Raw genomic sequence first — 12936 nt, forward strand, 5'->3', positions numbered from 1 at the left:
CTCATATCTGCAAAAGTCACAAATTTATCACAAGCTCTTTTGAAAACTCTGGATTTATCAAAAATTCTGCAGGGGTAGGGTAAATATGGTGACTGCTGAACAAAGCTTTAATATATGGCCCCATCGCACCCACAGGTACATTACTTGAGGCCAATTATTCACACATCAATAGCATTATCTAATTCCCATTAAAGACATGAATTCTACCTCAGGAAAAAAAGCACTTTAATTGTAGAAACCAGTTACAATGTACAGTACACACGGAATATGGTATCGGATTCGTTCTCTGTAATGTGGAGCAGGCAAACAGTGCCTCCTTGCTGGTTGATTAAAAGGCGCTTGGCCAACCTTCCTTTTGTTTGTCCAGCAGGATATGACACAATAGGGTGAATTGACCAATCCCATGGCCCCAATGGGAGTTTCGGTCAGAGAACAGTGACCCTATCTCCTTGAGCGAAGCTCCCATTGGGAGTATGGAATTTGTTCATTTTCTCTAACGAATAAATCGTTTCCAAACTTATCATTCCACAGCCTTTGGCTGCTGTTGTTACGATGAGAATAATGTGTGGCTTTTTTGGGGGGCTATTTTCCATTCTTACGCATAAAAAAAATTACTCCAAACAGGGATGAGGGACTTCCGTTACGTGGAGAGACTAGAGAAGTTGGGATTGTTCTCCTTAGAGCAGAGAAGGTTAAGGGGAGATTTAATAGAGGTATTATTATGAGGGGTTTTGATAGAGTAAATAAGGAGAAACTGTGGGAGGGTCGGTAACCAGAGGACGCACATTTAATGTAATTGGCAAGAGAACCAGAGGGAAGATGAGAATTGCTTTTTAATGCAGCGAGTTATGATCCGGAATGCATTGCCTGAAAGGATGGTGGAACCAGATTCAATAGTTGAATAGGGGAGTGGGACTAATTGGATCGCTCTTTCAAAGACCGGCACAGACATGGCCTCCTTCTGTGCTGTATGAATCTGTGAAACACATTTTCAGGAAGGCAGTGCACCTTTAATCTAACCTGTAACCCAGCCTAGGCCATGGGTTGGATAACATTAGAAGTCACTGCTCCAAAATCCTTTGTGGCAGGAGTTTGGCGGTGAGACTGGTGAAGCACAGAAGTAACACTGTTTGCTGGTCTAAACATGACCGATCCAAAACTTTGGCAAAGAAGGGAAATAAAAAAGTCACGGAGAACGAAGGAACAACCTTTATTGCACTGCTGGGAACCTCACCAACGCCAGAAACGCGTCAATTATTTTACCTGTTAAATAAAGACATTACACCATTATTGAGTTTAACGTAATGGTGAGAAGGACCTGTAAATTCACAAGCACCACATTAAAGTAAACCCAATAATGTGTATCGGATTCTGTTTAAACCCCGGGCCTCATTGTTCCAAAACAGAAACGCAGCAAATAAAATGGTGCCAACATTTGCATTTTCTTAAAGAAAAATGTTGAACGGGATCATTTTACCAGTGTCACCAGTTCCCATGGAGATGTGATGGTGGATTGTTTTGGCGGGAGGTTTGGGTAATATCTACACTCCTTCTCGTTGCCAACTGTTTTTGCACTTAGGGTTACAGAAGCAAGGCGGCTAGATGGAGTTAAGATACGAATCAGCCATGATCTAATTGATTGGTGGAGCAGGCTTGAGGGGCTGAATGGCCTGCTCTTGTTCTATGTACCACTAACAGTAGATGAGGTCATTACTTTGACGGGTGTGAAGCATCAGTAGGGCGGGGGAGTGTGGAGTGGAGAATATAAGGGCCGATTTTACTGGCAGAGAGTTAGGCCAACATTCTGGATAGATGCTGCCCAATCTCCTGATACGAGTGGCTGATGGCCAAGGCTCCTGGGGACCAGCCACAGATCAAAGGTCAGAGTTCGACTTCTGGTCATGTCTTTAGCGTGTTTCCAGTTATTAATATTTATATATTAGTTTAATGCCTTATAATGCCATATTTTATCAATAGACTCCATTTTTAATTTATACAATAAATAATGCCAGAACACTTCACACTGTACAAGGATCACTGATAAAAGACTAAATGCACAATAGTGCTATCTACTAGTATATTAGAGTTAACAGTCCATAAAGTGATGCCTTAAACTAAGATTAAGATTTGTATTTTATTTAGTCAATTAACGATTATTCAATTTATCAAATTACAAGTGGGCTGAGTCTAAATGACTACAAAATGGGCATGCCCACATGACTTTATTCGCTCCCCGGATGTGGGAGGTGCAGACACGTCTGTTTTTTATTGCCCATCCCTAGTTGCCCATGAAATGGTGGTGATGGGCTGCCTTCTTGGACCACTGCAGTCTGTGTGGTGCAGGTGCCCCCACAATGCTGTTAGGTAGGGAATTCCAGGATATTGAACCAGCAGCGATGAAGGAACAGTGATCCTAAAGTCTTGTCCTGATTGGATGCAATTTAATCAGGTACATAGTACTTGGCTGAATCAGCCTTGAGGAGGGCATCGATTTTCCGATTGGCATTATTTTAACACTGGTATTAACCCAAAATGGATTAAGGTGATAACATTGATCGGAAAATTTAGGCCCTAGGGTTTCTGGTTAAAGTTTGTGATCAATAAAGCAGCACAGGTGTTTAAGCAGCTGCTTATCAGGAACAAGTTGAATAATGTTTGAACAAAGGGGCCACAACTCTTGTCAGCAGGAATTTAAGTCTTGGAAACCAGAAATTCCTACAAACTGCTCACACAGCAGTGTTGGCTTCTGTGATCAACCTCAGTGCTTTTATTCTTGAACTCTAACCCATTCCGGATTTCTGACACAAAGGCTGCGGTGTTTTTGAAAAACGTTTAAAAGTGGCACTTCTGAAGGGATTTTGTTAGCCTGCTGTCATCGGTGATGCTTCGGAACAGCTGCGTTGTTATTGGTAACGCTGAAGCTCACCTTGACCCACAGCAGCAAAGTGACCTGGGTTACCGTTAGCAGCACTCTTCCTGCCTCCAGTCTATTAACCACCAGCTTAAAAATCTGTTGGCGGCTCTGTATACGTACCATTGTTCAAGATATTTAATGACAACAGGAAGGCAATCTTGCCGAACAAAATGGGTCAGATGTAAAATTCTTGCTCTCCCTCTTGGAGAGCAGTGGATTGTTGGCCTTCAGGGCAGTTTTCATTGTCTGTTGCACGGTTTGCCTGCAAAGAAGAGGATTGTTTTGCTCTGGAGCAGAGCCAAGATGTTGCAGTGAAGGCACGGGGAGATGGTGTGCGCGAGGTTAGGCAGCAGGAAGAGAATTCCGGGAACTGAGGAAATGAGCTGGTGGAGAGCTCGCAGAAGGAAGGAAGAGAATTGTCCGTCGAGGATAAAGGTCCTTGCTTGCTGCTGCACTTCCCCAGAGATGGGAGAGCGGCGTCTAAATCTTTGCCAAACCCATTCAGTGTCGAGTGAGCAGACAGGTCGGAGCAGGATGTGGTTAGCCCGGTGTCGACATCGGTCTCTGCTGCATCTTCGAGGCCATGGACGGCGATGCCAGAGGTGACGCCAAGTGCCGGGATTCTGATTTTCGGACCTCTGCCGCGCGGTGAAAGGGCCAGGTTGCCCAGCGGCGATGAAGATGGCGAAGAGGATGCTGAGCTGCTGAAGGTCGGCAGACAGAACAAGGACTTACTGCGCTGGGCCACCCGTGAATTCCCAGAGGCACTGCTGGCTGTCCTGCCAGAATCTCCATGGCAACCAATCCAGATGTCTTCTTGGGAGCTCCCTCGGAATCGGCTGAACGCACCCGTGTGCTGCGGTTTGTGGTTAACCTGCCGGCGGCGACGGTATCTGTCTGGTGCATAGCTGAGGCTCTGGGGGAGGAAGCCGCGGGAAGGAATGAAAGAGGTGCTTCTTGCTGTGGTGAACTGAGGAACTACACTCCTCCAGGAGCTTCTGGACAAACCTCGTACCTGTAAAAACAAAATTAAAAAAAAACTTTCATGGACACAGTCTTCTGAACGATTCATTTGTTAAATTATCAGTTAATCTTCTGTGGTGTTTAAAAGGGGTTGATTTTCACTGCCCTTGCCTGGTGTTATCGGGGCAGTAACAGCCTCAAAATGGGGTTGGTAGCTTTACTGCTGTTACCGCCGGCAATGTGACCGGCTCCATTTTGAAAGGGGCTTCCACTGGATTTCCAAAGCACCTGACTGTTTCAGACCATAGGTCCCTTTTAATATGGAAATCGGGGGGCTGCAACGTATATAGGACACTGATTGCCATTTTAGGTCAAAGCCTGCACAGTGCACAATCCAACCAGTTCCAAGGGCGATGGATCTGAAGAGGCCCGGCCAAAGGCATATGTCAAATTATTTTTCTAGGCCTTGGAGGAGCAAAAGTGTATCTCTAGGGACCACAAAAATAATCTGGGCCGTTGTCGCCCTGCGACCCCCACTCTCCGCGATCGCCCTGCCCCTCCCACCCAATCGATTGTAATGAGCTTTGCTACAACCTCATTTGCAGCACTGGTTCCAATTTTGTGTTCTGATGGAGAGTAGCCACCTGAAGCATCATAACCTTGTCTTCTCTTGTTACAGATGCTGACTGACCTGCTGTGTATTTCCAGCTTTTTCTCTTTTTTATTTTTGATCATTTCACCTCAGGAAGGACATTGGGACTCTGGTGAAGGGCAGCACAGATGACCCCCCAAGCCAGGCATCACTGAGCTATTAAGATAAATCTGATGCCTTGGCTTTATACTTGCAGGAAAGATGGGAAATGAATATTGGGCGGATTCTATTACAGGCGATCTGCTCTGCCAGTTTTATTGCCGCAGTGGTGAAGGTGTGCAGAACCCCCCTTGGGGTCTCTTAGACCATCTGATCCAGGTATTCAAGATTAATAACGACATGGGCACCATACATGTAGATTGTGCTCGATGTGATAGGGTTGGGTAGAATGAGGGCCATCCATAAAATCTGAGAAAGCACGGAGTGAGGTTGAATATCCGGAGGTTTCACTTTGCCCAGTGGGTGTTTGCTCTGTTGAAGGGGATTCTGGAAGCAGTAGTGGAGCTGGATTTCTTGCAGTCTTTCGAGAAGGTGGTAGGAACATAGGAACAGGAGTTGACAATTCAGCCCCTCGAGCCTGTTCCGCCATTCAATTAGATCATGGCTGATCTGTATCTTAACTCCATTCCACTTTGGTTCCATAACTCTTAATAGCCTTGCATAATAAAAATCTATCAATCTCAGTTTTGACATTTTCACTTGACCCAGCCTCAACAGCTTTTTGAGGGAGCAAGTCCCAGAGTTCCACTGCCCTTTGTGTGAAGAAGTGCTTCCTGACATCACCCCTGAATGGCCTGGCTCTAATTTTAAGGATATGCCCCTTGTTCTTGGCTCCCCCCACCAGAGGAAACAGTTTCTATCTACCCTATTAAGCATCTTAAACAACTCAATTAGATTACCCCTTAATCTTCTATATTCAAGGGAATACAAGCCTAGTTTATGCAATCTGTCTTCATAATTTAACCCTTTTAGCCCCGATATCATTCTGGTGACTCTGCCAGGGCCAATATATCCTTCTTGAGGTGCGGTGTCCAGTACTGAATGTAACGCTCCAGATGGGGTCTAACCAAAACTCTGTGTAGCTGTAACATCACTTCACCACTTCACCCCCTTGAGAGAAAGGCCAACATGAAGTTATATTGGGAAACAAGGAAATGGCAGAGACTTTAAACAAATATTTTGTATTTGTAGAAGACACAAAAGGTACACCAAAAATAGTGGGGAACCAAGAAGTTAATGAGAGCGAGGAACTAAAGGTAATTAATACCAGTAGAGAAAAAGTACTTGAGAAACTAGTGGGACTAAAAACCGACAAATCCCTTGGACCTGACGGCCCACATCCTAGGGTTCTAAAAGAGGTGGCTGCAGAGATAGTGGATGCATTGGTTGTGATCTTCCAAAATTCCCTAGATTCAGGAACAGTCCCAGCAGATTGGAAGGTAGCAAATGCAATCCCGCTATTCAAGGAGAGAGAAAACCGGGAACTACAGGCCAGTTAGCCTGACATCGGTCGTCGGGAAAATGCTGGAATCCATTGTTAAGGAAGTGGTAACAGGGCACTTAGAAAATCATAGCATGATTAGGCAGAGTCAACATGGTTTTATGAAAGGGAAATCGTGTTTGACAAATTTATTAGAGTTTTGGAGGGTGGATAAAGGGGAACCAGTGGATGTAGTATATTTGGATTTCCAAAAGTCATTTGATAAGGTGCCACATAAAAGGTTGTGAAGCAAGATAAGGGTACATGGGGCTGGGTGTAATGTATTAGCATTGATAAAGGACTGGTTAACAGACACAAAACAGACAGTAGGGATAAACGGGTTATTTTCAGATTGGCTGGCTGTAACTAGTGGGGTGCCACAGGGATCAGTGCTTGGGCCTCAGCTATTTATAATCTATATTAATGACTTTGATGAAGGGATCGAGTGTAATGTATCCAAGTTTGCGAATGATACAAAGCTAGGTGGGAAAGTAAGATGTGAGGAGGACGCAAAGAGCCAGCAAAAGGATATAGACAGGTTAAGTGAGTGAGCAATAAGGTGGCAGAGTATAATGTGGGGAAATGTGAGGTTATTCACTTTGGTAGAAAGAATAGAAAAACAGAATATTTTTTAAATAGTGAGAAACTATTAAATATTGGTGTTCAGAGAGATTTAGGTATCCTAGTACAAGAAACACAGAGAGTTAGCATGCAGGTACAGAAAGAAATTAGGAAGGTAAATGACATGTTGGCCTTTATTGCAGGGGGTTGGAGTACAAGAGTGAGGAAGTCTTGCTACAATTGTACAGAGTTCTGGTGAGACCACACCTGGAGTAATGTGCACAGTTTTTGTCTCCTTATTTAAGGAAGCAAATATACTTGCCTTAGAGGCAGTGCAACAAAGGTTCACTAGATTGATTCCTGGGATGAGAGGGCTGTCCTATGATGAGAGATTGAGTAGAATGGGCCTATACTCACTGGAGTTTAGAAGAATGAGAGGTGATCTCATTGATACATATAAGATTCTGAGGGGGATTGACAGAATAAATGCTGAGGTGTTGTTTCCCCTGCTGGAGAGTCTAGAACTAGGGGGCATAGTCTCAGGATAAAGGGCTGGCCTTTTCAGACTGAGATGAGGAGGAATTTCTTTACTGAGGGTTGTGAATCTTTGGAATTCTCTACCCCAGAGGGCTGTGGATGCTCAGTCGTTGAGTATATTCAAGGCTGAAATAGATAGATTTTTGGACTCTAGAGGAATCAAGTGATATGGGGATAGGGCGGGAAAGTCGAGTTGAGGTCAAAGATCAGCCGTGATCTTATTGAATGGCGGAGCAGGCTTGAGGGACCGTATGGCCTACTCCTGCTCTTTGTTCTTATGTTCCATTAGTCTTTTTATTTTATTTTTTGTACCTGTCCAGATAGACGGACTTCTAACAAATGAGGTGATCAAAACATATGGAAGGTAAAAGGAAATTATTCTGGACAATAACGTATGGATTAGGAAGCCCCTAGAACTTGGCAGATGGTCGAGGCGGGGGTCGCAGAAAATACTTTGAAAGAGGTCTCTTTTTTTTGCCTTTCCCAGGACTTGGACTTGTAGGAATGATTGGTCGGTTGGTGCATGGGCAAGGAATCAGCAGAAGGATGGCCTTTTCTCATCCTGGATATGTAAAGGTAAACTATTAAGAGGTTTTTGGTTTGATTCCTGCAATAACAAGCAGCTACCTGGCCAGCTTGGTATCCCACCACCTGCTTGAGATTGGGCCATCCCATTGAGATAGGTGCAAACCCATCTCTTACCAGTCTGTGTTACAATATATTACAGTAGTATGAGATTATTCCCCTTCCCCTTCCATCTGTTTAATCATTTTTCAGTAGTGCATATGTGGAAGTAGATTTTATTATCCTTTTTTAAAATTAATTCATGGGCTGTGGGCGTCACTGGCAAGGCCAGCATTTTTATTGCCCATCCCTAATTGCCATTGAGAAGGTGGTGGTGAGCCGCCGCCTTCTTGAACCGCTGCAGTCCGTGTGGTGAAGATACTCCCACAGTGCTGTTGAGGAGGGAGTGCCAGGATTTTGACCCAGCGACGATGGCGGAATGGTGATATACTTCCAAGTCAGGATGGTGTGTGACTTTCTGATCTTATGTTGGAGGGAAGGTCATTGATGACATTATCCTTCTGATAATATAAAATTGCCTTGGCTTGCAGAAGGCCACTACCAGAGGGTGAGTCAGTATTAAGCACAGAGCCATGGCTCGGTGGTAGCACTCACCTGTGAGTCAGAGGTCGTGGGTTCAAGTCCCACCCCACAGACTTGAGCACAAAATCTAGGCTGACACTGTAGTGAAGTACTGAGGGAGTGCTGCACTATTGGAGGTGCTGTCTTTTGGTTGACATTAAACTGAGGTCCCGTCTGCCTTCTCAGGTAGATATAAAAGATCCCATGACACTATTTGAAAAAGAGCACAATAATTCTCCCCATGTCCTAACCAATATTTATCCAGCAACCAACATCACTAAAAAACAAACAAACAGATGATCTGGTCATTTATGTCATTTCTAATTGTGGAATCTTGTGTGCAAATTGGCTGCCATGTTTCCTACATTACAACAATGACTACACTTCTAAAGGTACTTCATTGGTTGTGAAGTGTTTGGGATGTCCTGTGGTGGTGAAAGGCATTGTATGAATGCAAGTTCTTTTCGTTCACTAATGTAACCTGTATTGGGTTCAATATACCGTAAGTCAATGTTAAGGTTGTCTTTTTGCGACTAATTACTGGCAAACATTGTATGAGCAAAAACATAATCACCCCAAAGGATTATGGATTTCGAAGACCTGGGTCCATTTTTCAAGTGATTATTTTCTTCCACTAAAGTCTCCCTGGATTACACACCTAGCCCAATTGAATGGATAGACTGGATATCTGCTCCCTCTTGCTCTGCGGGCTAGGGCCCATTTTCTCTACACCTTCCAGTCCATTACGGTGACAGTTTGTGCCAGTTTACAGCTGGTATTGAAATCGTGCCTTTTAGTTCGGGCACTGATTTACCCTGAATTCTGCAACTGTCCCTATGGAGAGAGCACACTCCCACAATGTCTTGTGGTCAGTGAGTGGATTAAGAAAATGGTTCCCATTTCATTCAAAGTTGGGACTTTGTTTAGCTTCACTGTGGACAGCTCTCAGTGTTAAGTGTGCGCTAAATGATGTATAAATCGGTTCCCTTGTAGAGCCAAAGCCTTTAAAGCCTATTACCTCACTCAGGGTTACCTAGCACTGCCTGGTATCTCCCACTCATGTGCGTGCCAGAGAGAAAGTGCTCTAAATCCACGTGAAACGGGTACTGACTGAAACAACAAAGACCATTTGTCTACTTGGCCACTCAATCACTCGGTCAACACTGAGTGACATCAGAGAGACTTAGTGACAACTTAAAGCAGATATCAAAAGGCTGTGCCCACAGCGTGCTGGGTTACTCAAGTATTTCTGCTTTACTTTTATTAAACATCGCTGATGTAAGTAGAACCTTCAAAAGATAAAAGGATACTAAGGGGGAAAAATTAGGTTATTTACCGCCACCCGTTTGCACAGAATCCTGGAAAAAACACCGGCCTCCGCATGAACGCCCGCCTCTGTTAGCAGCGCTGGCCCTGGACTTGCAAATCTGGAGAGCGTGACGTCACGCCGACTTAACGCCACGCTCTGCAAACTTGGACCTTTGCACTGAGTTCAGCGCCGCGTCCTAAGCTCGCTCTCAAAGGTGAGTGTTCAGCAGATGCATCTGGGACAGGTAGATGTCCCAAACTCCTCCATCACTATCCCTGGGTATGTCCTGTCCCACCGGCAGGACAGACCCACCAGGGTTGGCGGCACAGTGGGATACAGTTGGGAAGGAGTGGCCCTGGGAGTTCTCAACATTGACTCCGGACCCCATGAAGTCTCATGGCTTCAGGTCAAGCATGGGCAAGGAAACCTCCTGCTGATTACCACCTACCGCCCTCCCTCAGCTGATGAATCAGTGCTCCTCCATGTTGAACACCATTTGGAAGGAGCACTGAGAGTAGCAAGGGCACAGAATGTACTCTGGGTGGGGGCCTTCAATGTCCATCACCAAGAGTGGCTCGGTAGCACCATTACTGGCCGAGTCCTGAAGGACATAACTGCCAGTCTGGGCCTGCAACAGGTGGTGAGAGAACCAACACGAGGGAAAAACTTACTTGACCTCGTCCTCACCAATCTACCTGTCACAGATGTATCTGTCCATGGTAGCACTGACCACCGCACAGTCATTGTGGAGACGAAGTCCCGTCTTCACACTGAGGACACCCTCCATCATGTTGTGTGGCACTACCACCGTGCTAAATGGGACAGATTCAAAACAGATCTAGCAACTCAAAACTGGGCATCCATGAAGCGCTGTGGGCCATCAGCAGCAGCAGAATTATATTCCACCACAATCTGTAACCTCATGGCCCGGCATATCCCTCACTCTACCATTAACATCAAGCCAGGGGACCAACCCTGGTTCAATAAGGAGTGTAGAAGAGCATGCCAGGAGCAGCACCAGGTGTACCTAAAAATGAGGTGCCAACCTGGGGAAGCTGCAACACAGGACTACATGCATGCTAAAAAGCAGAAGCAGCATGCTATAGACAGGGCTAAGCGATCCCACAATCAACGGATCAGATCAAAGCTCTGCAGTCCTGCCACATCCAGTCATGAATGGTGGTGGACCATTAAACAACTAATGGGAGGAGGAGGCGCAATGAATATCCCCATCCTCAATGATGGTGGAACCCAGCACGTGAGTCAAAAGACAAGGCTGAAGCATTTGTTACCATCTTCAGCCAGAGGTGCCGAGTAGATGATCCATATTGGCCTCCTCCTGAGATCCGCACCATCACAGAAGCCAGTCTTCAGCCAATTCGATTCACTCCATGTGATATCACGGAACGGCTGAGCGCACTAGATACAGCAAAGGCTATGGGCCCCGACAACATCCCGGCTGTCATGTTGAAGACTTGTGCTTCAGAACTAACTGCACCTCTAGCCAAACTGTTCCAGTACAGCTACAACACTGGCATCTATCCGACAATGTGGAAAACTGCCCAGGTATGTCCTATCCACAAAAAGCAGGACAAATCCAATCCAGCCAATTACCACCCCACCAGTCTACTCTCAATCATCAGTAAAGTGATAGCACGGTCAACGACACCTACCATCAAACGGCACTTACTCACCAATAACCTGCTCACTGATGTCCAGTTTGGGTTCCATCAGGGCCACTCGGCTCCAGACCTCATTACAGCCTTGGTCCAAACATGGACAAAGGAGCTGAATTCCAGAGGTGAGGTGAGAGTGACGGCCCTTGACATAAAGGTAGCATTTGACTGAGTGTGGCATCAAGGAGCCCGAGTAAAACTGAGGTCAATGGGAATCAGGGGGAAAACTCTCCACTGGCTGGAGTCATACCTAGCACAGAGGAAGATGGTTGTGGTGGTTGGAGGTCAATCATCTCAGCCCCAGGACATCGCTGCAGGAGTTCCTCAGGACAGTGTCCTAGGCCCAACCATCTTCGGTTTCTTCATCAATGACCTTCCCTCCAACATAAGGTCAGAAGTGGGGATGTTCGCTGATGACTGCAGTGTTCAGCGCCATTCACAACTCCTCAGATAATGAAGCAGTCCATGCCCGCATGCAACAAAACCTGGATGACATTCAGGCTTGGGCTGATAACTGGACCAGCCACATAAATACTGTGGCAACAAGAGCAGATCAGAGGCTGGGTATTCTGCGGCGAGTGTCTCACCTCCTGACTCCCCAAAGCCTTTCCACCATCTATAAAGGCACAAGTAAGGAGTGTGATGGAATACTCTCCACTTGCCTGGATGAATACAGCTCCAACAACACTCAAGAAGCTCGACACCATCCAGGACAAAGCAGCCCGCTTTAATTGGCACCCCATCGACCACCTTAAACATTCATTCCCTCCACCACCGGCACACCTTGGCTGCAGTGTGTACCATCTACAAGATGCACTGCAGCAACTCGCCAAGGCTTCTTCAGCAGCACCTCCCAAACCTGCAACCTCTACTACCTAGAAGGACAAGGGTAGCAGGCGCATGGGAACACCGCCACCTCCAAGTTCCCCTCCAAATCACACACTATCCTGACTTGGAAGTATATTGCCGTTCCTTCATCGTTGCTGGGTGAAATTCCTGGAACTCCCTCCTTAACAGCACTGTGGGAGTACCTTCACCACACGGATTGCAACGGTTCAAGAAGGCAGCTCACCACCACCTTCTCAAGGTCAACTTGGGATGGGCAATAATTGCTGGCCTTGCCAGCGATTCCCACATCCCATGAACGAATAAAAAAAGACTGACAGAGATGCTGTCAGCACTTTGTAAAAGAACACACACATCTTTCAGGTAAGTTTGCATTTAGGCTTTTGGACTGGATTTTTAAAATATTTTATTGAAGTAGTGGCTTGGTGCAATACATGATAAAAGTTTTTGAAGTGTGCAGGGAGTGCTGCTGGATGCTTGCAAGGCCTCAAATGGTAAAAGGCGGCCTCTTAGAAGACAGAAAATGCTGCAAGTACTCAGCTGGTCAGGCAGCATCCATGGAGAGAGAAATCGAATTTACGTTTCAGGTCGCGATGCTGCCTGACCTGCTGAATATTTCCAGAATTTTCTGCTTTTATTTCAGATTTCCAGCATCTGCTTGCAGAGGGAAGAGGAAGACACAAAAGTGGAGGAAGCAGAAGGAAGGATGCAACCCAGACAGCCCCTTTCTGGCCGGGATATCCGGGATGGAATCATCCGCCTGCGGTACCAGTGACCACAACCCCAATTCCCCTTTCAACATTAGTCCCACACCTTCCCTTCCCTCTGTTACTGACCATCACAGCGTCCTCT

At 45.9% G+C, this 12936-nt stretch overlaps 1 protein-coding gene across 1 annotated transcript in view; it reads right to left on the minus strand.

Moving 5' to 3' along the window:
* Positions 1-208: 208 nt before the first annotated feature.
* Positions 209-12936, minus strand: part of fam124a (family with sequence similarity 124 member A) — a 59681-nt gene continuing 46953 nt past the window's right edge. Inside the window, exon 4 of the mRNA XM_086006390.1 lies at positions 209-3929. Within this exon, the coding sequence (XP_085862516.1) occupies positions 3090-3929 (840 nt within the window). The 3' untranslated portion in view covers positions 209-3089. The remainder of the gene's footprint in view (positions 3930-12936) is intronic.

This window comes from Somniosus microcephalus, chromosome 14 (assembly GCF_052327205.1).
Source record: "Somniosus microcephalus isolate GS21.2 chromosome 14, FLI_Smic_1.0, whole genome shotgun sequence".
In the NCBI taxonomy this organism is placed as follows: Eukaryota; Metazoa; Chordata; class Chondrichthyes; order Squaliformes; family Somniosidae; genus Somniosus; species Somniosus microcephalus.